We start from the raw sequence: 17565 nt of genomic DNA, 5'->3' as shown, positions 1-17565 counted from the left end.
CTTATTAAACAAAAAGAGGGACCATTAAGACTCCTAGCTGTCTTTCATGGTAGGAAGTTTGATTGCCATAACCAGGGATGTTTTTGCCTGACCATCTCAAGGAATTTTGACTTATTCTCAGTTAGACAGTGAGGGGCAGGATCATTCATCTTGCCCTAAACCAGAAATGAGGGAACTTGTACTGTGTAGAAATTTAAGAGATGAAGTCTGTGAGAAGCTTTGTTTCTGGAGATTATGTGTGAATAGGACATATGTGCATTCCCAGGGATATACATTGCTTTGGTTTGTTTGGAGAATATGTGAACATCATGTGTAAAGTTTCTACATGCTCAATGGTGTATATTTGTATGTGTGCATACAAACATATATATGTATAAGTATGTATATATATATTCATGTATATGCATGTATGTGTATATTTGTATATGGTATATGTGTGTATACATATACACATGTTTGCATGTTGGGTGTATACAAACCCTGTTGTAGAATGCATGCTTGGAATACATCATAGCTATAGGTGTAAAATATGTAAGTCCGTAGAGTCTGTATAGATTGTCGGCAGCAATGTAACTTAATGGATAGAATCCTGGACCTGAAGTCAGGAAGATCTGAGCTCAAATGTGTCTTCAGACACTTCCTAACCTACTACTTGTGTCATGTTTGACAATTTACTTAAAACTCTGTTGACCTCAATTTCTTCATCTCCAGAATAGGAAAATAATAGTACCTTCCTCCCAAGTTGTTATGATGATCAAGTAAGATAATAATTTTAAAGTTCTTTATTATAGTTTCTATTAATTCAAAGATAATTAATGCTTATATATAGACACATAGACAAATGGAATTTCTACTTAAGTATTGATTTAGAATATGGATATATGATATTTGTGAACATAAGATGTGTAGTCATATGGGGTTTATGTGTAGAATGGGAGATTTGTATGTCTTGGCATATAGGGGAGAAATATAGGGTATGTGAGTTTATGAAATACATACTATACTATATCATTGATTCTTTGAGCTCATAGACCAAGAGCTATAAGGGAAATCAAACACCATCTAGCCCTATAGGTACATTTGGGATGTATTACAGATTGCATATGTGTCCAGGATTATAAGGAAGATAAGGTAGAGTATATAATTTTCATATGTGTTTATATGAATGTGCAGATTGGATGGATGGGTGTAGGTATTGTTACATGTGTATAATTTGTGTATGCAGTATTTAATCATGTTCAATAAACATGTCCACTAAGTACAAGGTACTTTGTTATTCACAAAAATATATGTAAAACACATGAGGTAGAAACAAAATAGCAGAGAAAAGGCAAGGGACTCACCTCAGCTCTCCCAAATTCTCTTCAAAAGAACTTTAAATAATGCCTTGAAATGAATACTGGAGTTGCAGAATCCACAAAAGGACAGGGTGTAACAATTTTCCAGCCTAAGACAACTTTGAAGTTTAGCAGAAAAAGTCTGTTGCTCAGAAGTGAGAATGGAGCACACTCTAACACAGGTTGAGACAGAACAGGCCATGCCCCAGCAGATCAGTACCAAGCCTTGGAGGCAACTGGATCCGCAGTGACAGCAGCAACTGTAGGAGTTGTCAGCCCACCAACAGTAAGGAAGGCAGACAACTGGTAAGAAGGATATTACAGGGGTCCTTTAGCTAGCACTGGGTACAGAACTACGTTCCATTACCCATACATAGATCCAGGTCATATTCCTGAGTGAGGACAAGCACTAGCATACCAGAGTTTGCACCTGTGAGGTAGCAGGGGAACCCTGGTTATAGTTCCAAGGTAGAAAAGAGTGCTTGTGGTCACCCTCAGACCAGATCATGGACCAGGAGATCAATGACCACACCTCTTTTTAGATCATACCACCTTGAAAGAAATGAAAACTTACAGACTCCCCAGAACTAGCTCTGAAAGTAGCAGCAAAAAAAGCTTGAAATTTAAAACAGTGCTCCCTCCACTCCAAGATCAGAGCCCCATTTTAACATAAAATTAAAAGTCAAGAAATTGGCTAGGAAAATGAGGAAACAACAACAAAAGAACCTGACCATGGAAAGTTACATGGTGACAGGGATGATCAAAATACAAACTCAGGAAAAAAATACTAATGTCAAAACTGCTTTATCCAAAGCCTCAAAGAAAAATGTAACCAAATGAGAAAAATGAGACCAATGATGAATTGGTCTTGTGCCAAAAAAAAATTCCTGGAAGAACTCAAAAAGGAGGTTAAAAATTTAAAAAATGAAATAGAAGAAAAATTGGGAGAAGAAATTACAATGATGTAAGAAAATCATGAAAAAAAGTCAATATCTTAGTAAAGGAAGCACAAAAAATATAAAGAAAATAACATACTAATAAAAGGAATAGTTCAAATGATAAAATAGTAATAAATTAATTTTAAAAGGCTAAAAAATTCACTAAAGAAAACTCCTTAAAAATCAGAATTACTCAAATAGATAAAAAGTATAAAAATTCAATTAAAAAAAAGATCTCCTTAAAAAACAGAATTGGCCAAATGGAAAAGGATGTACAAAAGTTCATTGAGGAAAACAATTGTTTAAAAATTAAAACTGGATAAGTGGGCAGTTGATGAGATACCAAAAAGCAACCAACCAAAATCAAAAGAATGAAAAAATAGAAGAAAAATGTGAAATATCTCATTAGAAAAACAACTGATCTGGAAAACAGATTGAGGAAAGGTAATTTAAGAATTATTGGTCTACCTGAAAGCCATGATCAAAAAAGATTCTATACATCATCTTTCAAAAAATTATCAAGGAAAACTGCTCTGATATTCTAGAACTAGAGGGTAAAATAGAAACTAAAAGAATTCACTGATCAGCTCCTGAAAGAGATCCCAAAGTCAAAACTCTCAAGAATATCATAGCCAAATTCCAGAGCTGCCATGTTAAGAAAGAAAATATTGTAACCAGTCAGAAAAAAATAATTCAAATATTATGGTGCCATAGTCAGGATAGCACAATATTTAGTACCTTTCATGTTAAAAGATAGGAGGATTTGGAATTTAATATTCTGAAGGACAAAAGAGCTAAGATTATAACCAAGAGTCACCTATCCAGCAAAACTAAATATACTCTGTCAGGGGAAAAAAATGATATTCAATGAAACACAGGACTTTTAAGCATTCCCAATGAAAAGATCAGAGCTGAATAGAAAATTTGTCATTCAAACAGAAGACTCAAAAGAAGCATAAAAAGTTAAACAGGAAAGAGAAAGGATTCAATAACATTAAACTTTTTTTATTCATACCTGGGAAAATGATACCTATAACTCATAAGAATTTGCTCAGTATTGAGGCAATTAGAAAGAGTATACATAGTTAGAGGAGATGGGTAGAAGTTAAATATAATGGAATGATATCTTAAAAAATAAAATTAAGGTATGAGAAAGAGGGAGAGATAGATTGGGGTAAATTATCTCACATAAAAGAGATATAAAGATCTTTTACAGTGGAAGTGAAGATGGAGGAATGGATAGGGGAACTCCAGAATTGGCTCAAAGGAGGAATAACATACACACTCAGTTGTGTATAGAAATATATTTTACTCTACAAGAAAGTAGGAGACAAAGGGGATGGGGGGGCACTAATACAAGGGAGGGTGGATTGAGGGAGGCAATAGTCAGAAGCAAAACATTTTTGAGGATGGACATGGTAAATAGTGAGAGAGAAAGAGAGACAGAGAGAGAGAGACAGAAAAAGAGAGAGAGAGGGAGGGAGGGAAGGAGGGAGGGAAAAGGAGGGATAAGATGGAGAGAAATAAATAGTAATAACTGTGAAAAAATTACAAGTTTTTCTGATAAAGACCTCATTTTTCAAATACATAAAGAACCAAGTCAAATTTATAAAAATAAGAGCTATTTCCCAATTGATAAATGGTTAAAGGATATGAACAGGCAGTTTTCAGATGAAGTCATTAAAGCTATTTGTAGTCATATTAAAAAAAAAAATGCTTAAATCTTAATGCACATTAAAACAGCTCTGAGGTACTACCATATACCTATCAGATTGTCTAGTATGACAGAAAAGGAAAATGACAAATGTTGGAGGGAATATGGTAAAATTGAGACACTAATGCATTATCAATGGAATTGTGAATTGATTTAGCCATTCCAAATAACAATTTGGAACTATGCCCAAAGGGCTATAAAACCATGCATACCATCCTTTGACCCAGCAATACCACTTCCAGGTCTATATCCCAAAGAGATTTTTTTAAAAAGGAAAAGAATACACACACACATACACACACAAACACACATACACACACACAAAAGTATTTATAGCAGCTCTTTTATAGATGGCAAAGAATTGGAAACTGAGGGGATGCTAAATGACTGAATTACATATGATTGTAATGAAATACTATCATACAACAAGAAATGAGAAGCAAGGTGCTCTCAGAAAAAACCTGTGAAGACTTACATGAAATGATGCAAAGTGAAATGAGCAGAACTAGATTATTATACATTGTAACAGCTATATTATATAATGATCAACTGAATGACTTAGCTATTCTCTCAGCAACATAGGGATCCAAGACAATTCTGAAGGAGCTATGAGTAAAAATGTAATTCACATTCAGAGAAAGAACCGGGAGAGTCTGAATGCAGTGGAAGTAAACTTCTTTTCTAACTTTCATTTTCTTAGGTTTTTTGTGTGTTTTCTTTCACAACATTACTACATATGTATAACCAATGTCAAATTGCTCCCCTTCTCAATGTGAAGTGGGTAATGGGTGGGTGGGAAAGGAGGTTAAAATTTAACAAATGTTAAAAATTGTTTTTGCATGTATTTGGGGGAAATATACTATAAAATACAAATAATAAATAAATAATATAATACAATATAATATATATAAAATAATATAATACAATATAATAATATAATATAATACAATATAAAAAATATAATATATATAACATAATATAATATATAATATAATATAATACAATACAATAATACAATATAATATAATATATAATACATATAATATATACCTCATTCTTAAAGAGTTTGCAACTTTATTTTTTGCAATATAATTTCTGCATTTGGGTATAGAAAATCATGGATAGAAATGACTAGAATACCACTGAGAGGAAAAGTGAAAAGACGTCAAGAAGTCAGTCAACAAACACATATAAAGTACCTACTCTATACCAGATACTGCGCTAAGGACTAGCCAAGGAAGTCCTGGAAAAATATAATGAGAAATTTAAGAAAGTAGTAATATCCTCCAGCTTTGGGTGAAGGAGTTTAGAGAGATTTTGTTTTTTAAATGGTGTTGAGGGAATTGAGATGACCCCCCTAACCACAAGGACTCAATTTGATGATAGAGTATATTCTCGTATGCATTTACGTAGTGGTGATCGATGACTTATTAAGTGCTTATTGAATTTATTTAAATTGCATGTGCATGAGTAATGTGTGTGTTGGGTGGGTAGTCATAGGCTATGTTAAGAGAAAATGTTGGATTGTTGTCTGGTTTTATTTCGGCATTATAAAATTGGTTCTACAATTGAGCTATCTGCCAAGTTTCATGTACTTGTTATGAAGTCCTTGATTGCTATTTGGTGGTGGTAGAAGGAGGAGCATCTCAGGCCCACAATACTGTATCAGATTGGGAATCAAGAGACTTCAATCTCAGTTCAAATTCTGGTACTAACAATGTAACATTAAACTAATCTCATTTCTCTAGACTTCAGTTTCTTCTTGTAAAATGAGGGTGATCAGACTAAGGAAACTCTAAAGTCCCTTCTAGCTCTGATGATCAGTGATTTTATTATAGGGATTGGGGTTGAAGTGTTATTGTGCTATTGTGGACCTTATTCTCTACCTAGGCCCTTATTCCTAAATGGATATGGCAACCCTCACCCCCATTATTTCATTGTCTTGCCCCTACAGCTGACAAGGAAGCTGATGAGTACTACATGAGGAGGCGTCACCTCCCTGATCTGGCCGCCAGAGGCACACTCCCTCTCAACGTCATCCAGATGTCACAGCAGAAACTCCCTCCACGTGAGCGGCCTCGCAGGCCACTACGAGCCATGTCCCAAGACAGAGTTCTGTCTCCTGAAAGAATGATGCCAGACGAGTTCAGCATGTCCTATGACAGGATCCTGTCTGATGAGCAGCTGTTGTCAGCTGAACGTCTGCATTCCCAAGACCCACTGCTGTCCCCAGAGAGGACAGCCTTCCCAGAGCAGGCTCTGTCTCGTGCCATGTCAAACATGGATGTCTTTGTGTCTACACCTGTGCTGGACCGCTACCACATGACCAAGATGCACTCCCATCCTAGTGCCTCCAGTAACTCCTACAACACCCTAGGCCAGAGTCAGATCGCAGCCAAGCGCCAGGCCTTTGCAACTCGGAAACACAACACGGTGGAACAGCTACATTACATCCCTGGACAACACACCCACTACCACACAGCCAGCAAAACTGAAGTGACTGTGTGACCAGGGTCAGAGGCAGGAATAGGCTGGGTGGAGGTAGCTAGGATAGAAGCCTGATTGTCTTCCCTAAAAGGGCCTTGGGGACTGGGCAGGACAGAGAATCTTCTGGCCCTTGTAATTCCACCCTCTCCTACCTTATCCACAAGTGGATAATTATAGAAAATATTCAAGGGAGGGATGGGGGCCAGTTGGGCTGCTTCTGCAACAGAAAGCCATACCCCCCCTAGAAGTACAGCCCAAGACTCCTGGCATTGACTCACTCTGTCTTACACATCTAAAAGTATTTCTCTCACTTTTTCAAGTGGAATCAAGAATTTGTGAGGAAAGGAGATAGTTCTGAGCCTCCTCAGCAGCACCAACTTGTTCCCACATACTCTCTCAATAGGGGTTCAGCTACTAGAGATGCTCTCCTCACTAATACCCTCCTTTCCTAGGCTGGGCTGACCAGGGTATGTGGTCAGTTAGCTGGTCAGTTTGGCAATGTGGTCTCATTCATTTAACTAGAACTACATCATGGAAATCTTCTAGTGCCTAAAAACTGCCTGCTCACCTGAGCAGTGGAGCTGCTGTGTCCATAAGCACAAAGATAACTTCCTTGCCCTTCATCAGAGTGCTCCCAGACCTTACTCTCACCTAAGCCTGAGAGCAGAGAGGTATCCATCATTTCTTGTGCTCCTTAACAGAAACTCTGAGTTAGGGAAACTTACCTAGCCACGCCTCCCTTATTCCAGCATACTCTGTACCCCCTGGGTACCCTTTTCCTTCTGATCTATTCTCTGTGAACCTGAATTCTCATGGTCCTCTAACTCAGGAGCTCAAGAGTTTTCCTGAAGTGGTGATGATGTGAATCCCCATAAAGAAGGAAACCTTGGCCTTGGTATATAGAGAATTCGTGCCAGAGAACCAGATAGCCTCAACGTCTTCTAAGATTAGAGCCCTAAACCCAGGCTACAGCTCTCCATACAGGCCTATTTCCTCTCCCCAGAACCCAGCCTGACTACCTATCCATGCCTGTCAGGCTCTGGGGGGACCCACTGTGATGGCCATGATCTGTAGGGGGAGTTACCATTCCCATCATTCAAGGTCCCCTTTTCTAAACCCTATTCATGTCAGACTGGACTGTTTCAGATGCAGTCTGTTTTAGCCCTCTGAGAGGGCAACTCAGGCCCCAAGCAGAAAATTATCTTTAGACAACACTGCCCCTCCCATAAAGCAACCTGCCCTTCTGTCTTTCCCTTGTAAGCCCCATTCTTCTTTTTTGGCCAGAGACCAGTCTCTCAATATCCTCCACCTTTTTGTCCTTTTCAGGACTTCTTTTCCCTACTTGCCTTCCAACCTCTATTCTGTCAGCTCCAAACCTAGTCACTCAATTCCCATACTGACAGCTTCTAGAACTTATCTCTGGTCTGGATTAAAGAGACTAAAGGATCTTTTTTAAACCTAACAATGAATTTTATTTTATTTTATGTTTTAATCCAGGCCCCTCTCCCAAACCAGTTATTCTAGGCTGCTTTGCAGCCTTTTCCTACTTCTTAGGTCAGAGAGATGAGAAGTATTGTGGGAGTGGGGTTGAGGGAAAAGACAAACAGTCCAACAGATCATCTAGCTAAATAAATTGATCACAGGCAGGCACTTCTATGGAAGTTAAGTCCTTAGATTTTTGCCCTGAGTTGCTACTATACCATCTACTGCTATGCCATGACTCAGCCAGAGAAAGTAAATAGAGCTCACACATATGAGCTACTGGGTAGTCATCCTCTGAAGAGCACAGGCAATTACCTAATGTAAGGCTGACCACTAAGATGAGGGCATGCCAGGCTATTTCCATTTTAGTAGGGAAGGGCATCTCCCTCATACTTAGGGCCGTGGTGCCACTGCAGTTCCAGTAGCTTCATATCCAGGCTATTAAGAAAAGAGTATCCTGAATGAAAACTCTCAATTAGTGACCCTAATTGTTCCCACTGCTCCAGTCACTCTAGCATTTCTACCAGCCTATTGGAGTACACTGTAAGAACTTAATGTTATAGAGACAACCACCCTATTATCTCCATCAAAAAAAATTAGGCTCCAAATGAAATGACCTTTAAAAAGGGTATCTTTTTCTCATCATGGAGGTAAAATATCTCCCACATTGATGTGGTGCCTTCAGAGGTCAGAGAATTCCATGAGAGCTTTGTAAACTTTCCATCAAAGTAGTTCAGAGATGACACTGAAATGAATCAGTCTAATCAACTTATTTGAAGAATTCCAAAGCTCTAATTTTTGTCTGAACTTTGGGAAAATTACCATCAATAGCAGCAAGGTAATAGTGGGAAAAACATGTTGATTCTGGCTACAAATCTTGAATCTTTCATTTATTACCAATGTGACCTCACACAGATCATTTGGATCACAGACCACAGACAGAGCAGGAAATGACCTTTCAGGCTATTGAGTCTGACTTTCTCATTTTTACAGTTAAGGCAACTGAACACTAAAACACCATGTGACTTGCCCAAAGTCAATAGGTGGCAGAGCTGGGGTTTGAACTCCTGTCTTCTAATGACTCCAATTCTACTTCACCATAGAGCCACACTGCCTGCTCTGGGCCTCAGTTTCCTCTTCTGTCAAATGAGTGGATTTTAGTACATGACCTCTGAGGTCCCTTCCAGTTCTAAATTTATAATCCTGTGACCTCCCCCCCACACCTTTCTGATTCACTGCTCAGGCCAGTCTCATTCCAATGTGGACAGAGACTCCTCAAATAATTGGTATGGGGCACTTGCTCCTTTAGCTTCCCTACATGGGAAGTGACATGGCTCCAAAGAGCTAACACAAGGACAGATTTTCTTTCTGCCCTCTTCCCCACCAAGCATGTAAACCTTCTGAGGGCTGGTCCCCACAGGTTTATCTGAGTTTGTTCTCTAAGCCACAAGTGGGAGAATTGGGCTCAATGAAACCAAATATACCTATTACAGATCAAGTACAGGATCATAAAATATTCATCTGGCCACACTAGAAGTCAGGGCACCACTGTCACAAGCTAGTTACAGTCCTATAGCACAATACCAGCAAATCAAACCAACTTTACCCACTTACTGGTGAAAAGAGAAAGGGAGGACTTCTTTCCTGCCAAAAGCTCTCCTCTGTCTTCTATACATGAACTTCCACAATCATTCATAACCAACAGCTAATGCACCAATCCACTTTTCTCATTCCCTCAAGTAAGTCAGTCAGTAGAACATTCTCTTGGCAAATTTCCCTAATCTTTGGCCGGGCATTCTCTCTTGAGGATATATGAAAATAAAATTTCCGACTGGTTTTGGTCTCTATTCCTCTCTAAATTAGTCTGATGTAGATTCAGTTTGATGCAATTTAATTGAACAAATATTTTTATGCACTTATTAGGCAAGGCACTGTGTTAAATATTGGCAGGGACATGAGCCTGCAGTTGAAATCTCTTTTTATTCTTCTCCTAACATTGCCTCTTTCCTTCTAGATCTTAAAAGAATGTGACTCTTGTTAAAAATGAGTTCTCTTGAATTTTGCCATGGTTCCTGATTCTATAAACTTACAGGTCCCAAAAGTTTTAGCAAGAAGTCCTTAAGCATATGAATATTTCCATTGATGGACCTCTGTGTTCACTAGCCAACTAGATGATAGAACAAACTTCCAAAGTACCAGCTTACAATATCCTCATCTTCTTACCAAATATCTTTCTCTTCTACTCTCATCCTAATTCCATTCTTTTCTTTTCCCTATTTTCCAGCCCTGCTCTCTCTTCTCCTCTACTCCCTGCAAAAACTTGTCTTTCCATTTACTCTTCTCTGTTGTCTACTGCTGCCATTTCTTCTCTAGTACTGGTCCCTTGTCTCTAGCCTTTCTCTTGCCTTTAGCTCTAAAAACCAGAAATCTAGATGAAGATGATAGAATTGGAATCTAGAAAGGAATCTCATTTGCTCATTAGTTTTCATTCATTTTGTATTCTTCTAATACCACACCCTATGAATGCTCCTTGTCACATGGAGCCCAGAATCTCTTTCTGACTACCTTTTGGAGAAGGGAGGGGCTGCTAGAACCCAGGGGTCATTGGTGTCAGCACAGCCCTGTCTCTGATCTGGTTTTTGATGGATGCTGTCCCTGAGGCTCCAGGTTCTTTCCTGTCATACCCAGCTCTGGCCACATCTGTTAGCTCCTCAGGGATCTCTCAATCACACTTGCTGTCTCCCTCTTTTGCTCTTACTAATAACAATATAATAATACCTTACATTTAAGTAGTACTTAAGAGTTAGCAAAAGCAATTTACATAAATTATCTCACTTGATATCTTCTGTTTGCAGGTGGTATCTACCATTTATCTCCAAACACTGAAAGTTTAGTTGATTTCCTAGAAATAGGAGGAAAGGAGATAATTTCCCATTCTATTTCCCAAGTCAACTCTACAATTATTCATATCAAGCACAAGTGAGAACTTAAACCCAAGAAATTACTTAAGAGTCTGCCGTTGACATACACATGACTACATTAATAAATCATTTATTTATCTTCTACTAAACCTGAAAACTTGTCCTGAAAGTATTTCAAGGGAGCTCATGTTTTAGTGAGGTGTTTTTCAATGTTCAAATGCTACTTTCATAAGCAGACTATTGTCTTGCTAGAAAATTAGTAGGTAAGAGAAATCTTTCTGGGCTCTCATTGGATTTTCATCTACATTCTGACCCTGCTTTGCCCTTGCAACTCTTCTGATTTCCATCTGGTGTTCAGATTTCTCCTTTCTAAGCTGTACATGCCTCATTATGTCTGACCCACAGTGAATTTCTCAGCTACCAAGGGCATACCTGGTGTATGGTTGGCTCAATATTCCTGGCCCACTTGGCCAAGACCTTGAAGCTGCATGTTTAACTATCTAACCATTCAATAGGCTTGATTTAATAGGTTGATTTTCATAGAAACTTGCTTATATCAGAAACACCCAAAATACACAGGGCTTCTGCCCCTGAGGAATTTCTGTTTCCTTTTTCAATGTGGCCCAGGCTGTTAGAAGAAGGAAATCTTACTTAAGAGACAGCTGGCAGTAGGAGGGAATATTGAGAATAGGGGAGGTGGTTTTTTCCATGAGGCCACAATCTTGTTCTTAAGAGTAACTCTAAGGCATTTCAAAATCCCTTGATGAGCAGCTTATTGAAAAGAACAAGTTTTTGTGTTGTAAAAGTTTTTTTTCTAAACAGCAATGAGATTCATCTCCTTGAAAACAGCTCTGGACACTAAATCTAATCTAGTTGGAGAAAGAAGAAGTTACAGCTGAGCCTCTGTGTATTATATGGAATTGTTACTGCCCTTGTACCTTTCTAATCCCTCCTGGTGACCCTCCAGTAAAGGATTATGAGATGAGACAAGAAGACAGGATGAAAGTAAAGATAACCTAGACCATCATGTAAATCTTCACATGCACCATCATTCCTCTACTAGTGACAAAAATAACATTGTGTGTCTCCTTAATGTCAACATTTATAAGGAGAAATTGTCACTTCTCAATTGTGTCATTCCTCCCCTCTTCAAACCCATTTCCTCTTGCAAAGGGCCACCCCATGGGGCTGTCCCATTCATGTCCTTTGTTAATGGTGGATACACCCTTAGTTCTATAACTAAACTAGACATTTTGTAGTAAGAAATTCTCTAATAAAAGCAATTCTTACCTTAACATTTTAATTTGGGTACACTATTTCCTAAGAGGGATTAATGAACATTTTTATGCATTAGCCCAATTTATGGATTTCATGTTAATTATATGGTGGTACCAATGAAAAATTACCTTTATATCTGTAACTTTGCACAGATTCTTGATTAATCGTTAAGCTTCAAGATGAGCAGTACACTTACTGTTTCCTCTGTATAATTCTCATTGTTCTACTTACCTGTAAAAGCACATTCTGTATGTACTGTAAACAAATATCAGTTTAGTAAGATTTAGAGTCTTAAGGATTTTTCCACTTTTGTCAGTAACAAATATTTATGAATTTAAAATAAAGCAGTTTCAACAAAAGCATTGTCTCTGTGACTATACAAGTAGCAAATACCACTTATTTAAAAATTTTCTTCAGATCCTTATTGATAGGAAGACGCACAATTTACCTCTCTAGAAAAGGAGAGGACCTGGACCTGCGATTTCATTGATATAGGAAACTCTCAGAGGAAATAACTTCTTTCGTTAATGCACCTTCTCTGCAACTTATTGTCTTAAGAGTTGTCTGGAACACCCAGTTGCATCTATTTGCTAGTATCTATTAGAGGTAGGACTTAAATCCAAGTCACCTGGCTTCAAGGTCCATTCTCTAGCTACTATCAAAAATCTGACTCATTGGGACAGCTAAGTGACACAACAGATAGTGCACAGGCCTTAGAGTCAAGAGCACCTGAGTTCAAATCTGACCTCAGACACTTACTAGATTTGTAACCCTGAGCAAGCCCGATTGACTCTGAAAGAAACAAACATCTGACTCATTTGTATGATTCATTGTGTATGAATTGGAGGCAGGCCTCATCTAAAACAGGCAAAAAGTTGAATTATAGCACATCTCTTGTCATTCAGTCATGTCCAACTCTTTGCAACCCCATATGAGGTTTTCTTAGCAGAGATACTGGAGTGGTTTGCCACTTCCTTCTCCAGTTCATTTTACAGATGAGGAAACCAAGGCAAAGAGAGTTATATGACTTGCCCAGATCAATACTGCTAGTCAGTGTCTGAGACTGAATTTCAACTCAAGTCTTCCTGACTCCAGGTCCAGAGTTCTATCCACTGAGCCATTTCACTGCCTCTGCAGTATATCTCTAAATGTGTTTAAATGTTAGACTGAAAGTCAGGAGATTTACCCTTGATATACATGTGCTATGGGTTCAAATCCTCCATTTACTACTTACTATCAATGTACCTTTAGGCAACTCACAATTTTTTAGACCTTCAGTTTTTTCATATTAAAATGAGGCAACTGGAATACACAATAATAAAAATAATGTTAGCTAGCACTTATACAGCATTGTAAAGGCTGCAGAGAGTTTTACAAGTATTATCTCATTTTATCCTCACAACAACCCTGTGAGGTAGGCATTACTTTCCTCATTATGAAAGAAATTGAAGCAGACAGCTGTTTAAGTGACTTACCCAGTCACACAATTAGTAGATGTCTGAGGCTGAATTTGAACTCAGGTATTCCAGATGCCACACTGCCTTTCTGATTCCTTTGAGAATGTATTGTTTGCAGCTTTCTAGCCTCAACAACACATTGATATTAAAAAAAAGATAGATTTTTGTTTCAAGAAAAAATTTGAGGTCACTGCAAGTTCTGTTTTATGTCCCCAAAATGATCCATTTTGTTTTCTTCCTCCTCTTCAATTTGGTGACCAGATGTCCAGTGTCTATCAATCAATAAATCAATCACCAAGAATTTATTAATCATCTATTATTTGCTAGGCATTGTGTTGGGCTCTGGGGGTAAAAGTGAAATAGTCCTTTCCCTCAAGGGACTTAGATTTCTATCTGGAAAGACCATATGTACATATACTATATCTACATTTATACAAAAAAAATACAAAAGGAAAGGGGAGAGAAAGGCATTAGAATCCAGAGATAGCAAGAAAGGCTTCATGAAAAATATGGAATTTGAACTAAGTCTTCAAGTAAACTAGTAATTCTAAGCTGAAAGTAAGAAGGAAGTATATGTTAGGAATAGGGAATACGCAATGCATAGACAAAAAGATGGGAAATAGCGTGCCACATATGAGGAATAGTAAGAAGGCATTTATACAAATGAATCAGTGCTATACATCATCCAACCAAGAATATATCATAGCCTAGCCTGAAAAATAGCAAGTCTTTATCATGTCCTTAGTTTTTTCAATGTAAATTGTTAAGCCAAACTTTTGGGTGTTCTGCATCTCATCTAGGAGGTTTTGCACTGTTCCAACTTGATGAAATCATCCTATTACACATGAAGTGTTCCTAAGTATATAAAGTAACTCCAATAGATCATTAACAAAATGTTGACTAATAGAGATTTTTGGAAAATCTGATTTAATGAATGAGCAATAATGATTTGTAATTAGCATAAAATTGAGTAGGAGTTGAGGGAGGGGTGTTGGTATTGCTCTAAATCACAATTATTTCAGTAGCTAGTAATCACTTGCCTACTGACTCCATCATCTTTATTGAGTTAACATGAATTGTGAGGGCATATTTAGAGGTATTTGTGTGTTGACTAACTAAATCATTCAGCTCATACTGAAGCTCTAGGCAAAGTATCATTCTCTTTGTTAATAGTTTAACTGGATTAGATTAAAACAGTAAAAGGACAACCATATGTGTCTCTGAAGATAAAATCATCTCAATTCCCTCCATCTCCATAAGAGCATTATCTCATTTCTGATTCAGGGTAAAATAAAGATAGATCAGGTGCTTGAGCAAATCCTTTGTTTTACAAGTACAAGGATGGAGTGGATTTGAGTCACTCAGTTTCTACTGTTGCCACCTGGAGCCTTCACTTGTATCTCTAACCCAGTAACCTATATCCATTTCCCTGTGTGCTGCTTCTCATTGGCTTAGCGGGATAGTGTTCTTCATCATTTGCCAGAAAACAAAAACTCAGTCACTTCAGTGCTTGCATCCACTGGTTTCCCTGTTAGTTGGAGGGGACAGGAAATTTCTTCAAGCAAGTCAAGGCAAGAAGAGAGACTCTCTCCATTACTACCATTTCTCTTCTCTCCACCTTCAAAAATCCAGAGATATCTTTATGTAACATACAGGTTATTGGAAAGAATAACTTTGGATGTTGTCATCATTATCCCCCAAATTAGCTATATAGTACTTTTAAGATTTGCAAAGGGCTCTATCTTGTTATTTTACTATCCACCACCCAAGGACTTCTGAAAGATTTAGTCCAGAAAAGGTAAGCATGCAAATCTCCCACATCAACTATTTTATATCCATTCCTGGCCAAAAAAAGAAGAAAAAAAAGAAAAAAATTAGTCCTTGAACATTAGATGGAAAACACTGATATTGACATAACCTATTCATAATAATTTAGCATATGAGTCACAAGTAGGAATCCTAATTATACTATAGAGTATATATTCAGACACAGTATTCACAGGTGAACTGCATATAGCAAGTATGAGCACATAAAGCAACATGGTATATAGCATATGACTAAAAATGCATATTAATGTATTTTATACATGCAATAAAGAACATAAGATACATACAAGATATAATGTCACATGACAATTTTATGTAATAATCAAAAACATAGGTCACACTTAGAAACATAATCCATGTTATCTATACCAATCATTCAGGTACAGTCTTAGCATATTAGTATATACAGCAAAAGTTATAACAGCAAGAAAGCATAATATATAGAAAATACATAGGATATAAACTATCCATAGCAACATATTTTGCAGATATAAACTGGGTCGTCTGTGTGTGAGATGGGTATTTGATTTTTGTCTAATTTTTCCTATCATGTAGATTTTTTAAAACCCAGTCAAGGGGTTTGGAGTAGTTAAGAATGCAGTATCTGAGTATGTACCATGTGGTTATTTACTTGCATTTCTCCTCTATGAAGTGTACACACGTGTCACTAACGATCTTCCAACATACTGCCCTATCCCTCAAGGACAGTCACAACCTAAACAATCTTCCTAGACTGAACAAGGACTCTATTTTCCATCCCTATAATGGCATCTTGCTGTTTCTGTATTTGGTTAAAGATGGCTTCATCCTTTGTATTTCCTGAGTCCTAAAAGTTAGAATATTAATATTTAAAGCAATAACTTACCATAGGTATGTGACTCTCACCTCTCCCCCTTCGGAGACCCATCTCTTTTCCTCTCCTATGACATTGATTGATTTAAACTTGCAGCATACTAAAATTAAATTGAAATGGAAAATGTTCAAATTTCTTTTACTGTAGCAAGAAAATAACTTCTAGCTCTTCCTTTTATTACTTTTTCCCCTCTCTGATCTTCCATTTGGATAGACAAAGCCCCCAAGTATATACATCTAAGACTCATAAAGGAATGGAAGTGGAGAAAGGACTTCACTCTGGTTTCTGAACACAGAATGGAATTTATTACAACCTAAGATCCAGGACAGATTTTGGATGGAGATAATCTTCTTCCTACATAGTCCAAATCAATAACAGACTCTTTAGTGTCCCTACTTTTGATGCTTCAGTCAATTAACAAGTATATCTTAAACACCTGATATTGTCCAGGCATCTTGCCAAGTACTGGAGATACAATGGCAAAAGACAGTCTCTTGCCCTCAAAAATTTCCCATTCAAATGAGGGACACAATGTGAAAGCAACTATGTACAAACAAAATATAAACAGGATAAATTGGAAATAATCAACAAAGGGAAGGCACTAGACTTTCAAAAAGATCTTACAGAGGATATGATTATATCTGGTACTTGAAGGAACAGGGAACCCAGAAGGTGGTGAAGAGGAGCAAAAGAATTCAAGGATTAGGGAACAGCCAGTAAAAAAGATGAGATTCAGAAAATTCATGTATAAGGGAAAGCAAGGAGGTTAGTGTCATTGGATCACAGAATATGGTACATGGACTTGAGTAGGGAATAACGAAACTGGAAATGTAAGAGGGGGAAAATTTTTGAAGGGCTTTAAATGTAAAAAGAGAAGATTTTATTTTTGGTCCTGCAGTTATTGGGTAAGCTACTAACATGGTTCAATCTGTGTTTTGAGAAGATTATTTTGACAACTGAGTAGGGGATGCACTGGAGTGGAGAGACACGTGAAGCAGGGAAACTATCCAATAGGTGAAAGCAACAGTTCAGAGCTGAAGAGATGAAGGCCTGCTCCAAAGTGTGGAAGAGTCAGAGGAAAGAAGGGAGCATATATAAAAGAGGTTACAAAGTTAAAATGTGTAGGACTTGTCAAAAGATTGATTATGGGGGGAATGAAAAAGCGTAAATAGTCAAGGATGATAAAGCATAGTAAGTGAGGTGCCTGAGAAGATGGTGATGCCTTCAATAGAAAAGTTAGGAAGAGTTTGGAGAAAAGTTTTGGGAAAAGA

The 17565-nt window shown here is 37.6% G+C and overlaps 1 protein-coding gene across 1 annotated transcript in view; it reads left to right on the top strand.

Moving 5' to 3' along the window:
- SHISA6 (shisa family member 6) overlaps positions 1-12516 on the top strand; it is a 526490-nt gene extending 513974 nt beyond the window's left edge. Inside the window, exon 6 of the mRNA XM_072645069.1 lies at positions 5944-12516. Within this exon, the coding sequence (XP_072501170.1) occupies positions 5944-6497 (554 nt within the window). The 3' untranslated portion in view covers positions 6498-12516. The remainder of the gene's footprint in view (positions 1-5943) is intronic.
- The last annotated feature ends 5049 nt before the right edge of the window (positions 12517-17565 follow it).

This window comes from Notamacropus eugenii, chromosome 2 (assembly GCF_028372415.1).
Source record: "Notamacropus eugenii isolate mMacEug1 chromosome 2, mMacEug1.pri_v2, whole genome shotgun sequence".
NCBI lineage: Eukaryota > Metazoa > Chordata > Mammalia > Diprotodontia > Macropodidae > Notamacropus > Notamacropus eugenii.
Note: the sequence above shows the minus strand (reverse complement) of the source record. Positions and strands in the feature narration are given on the sequence as shown.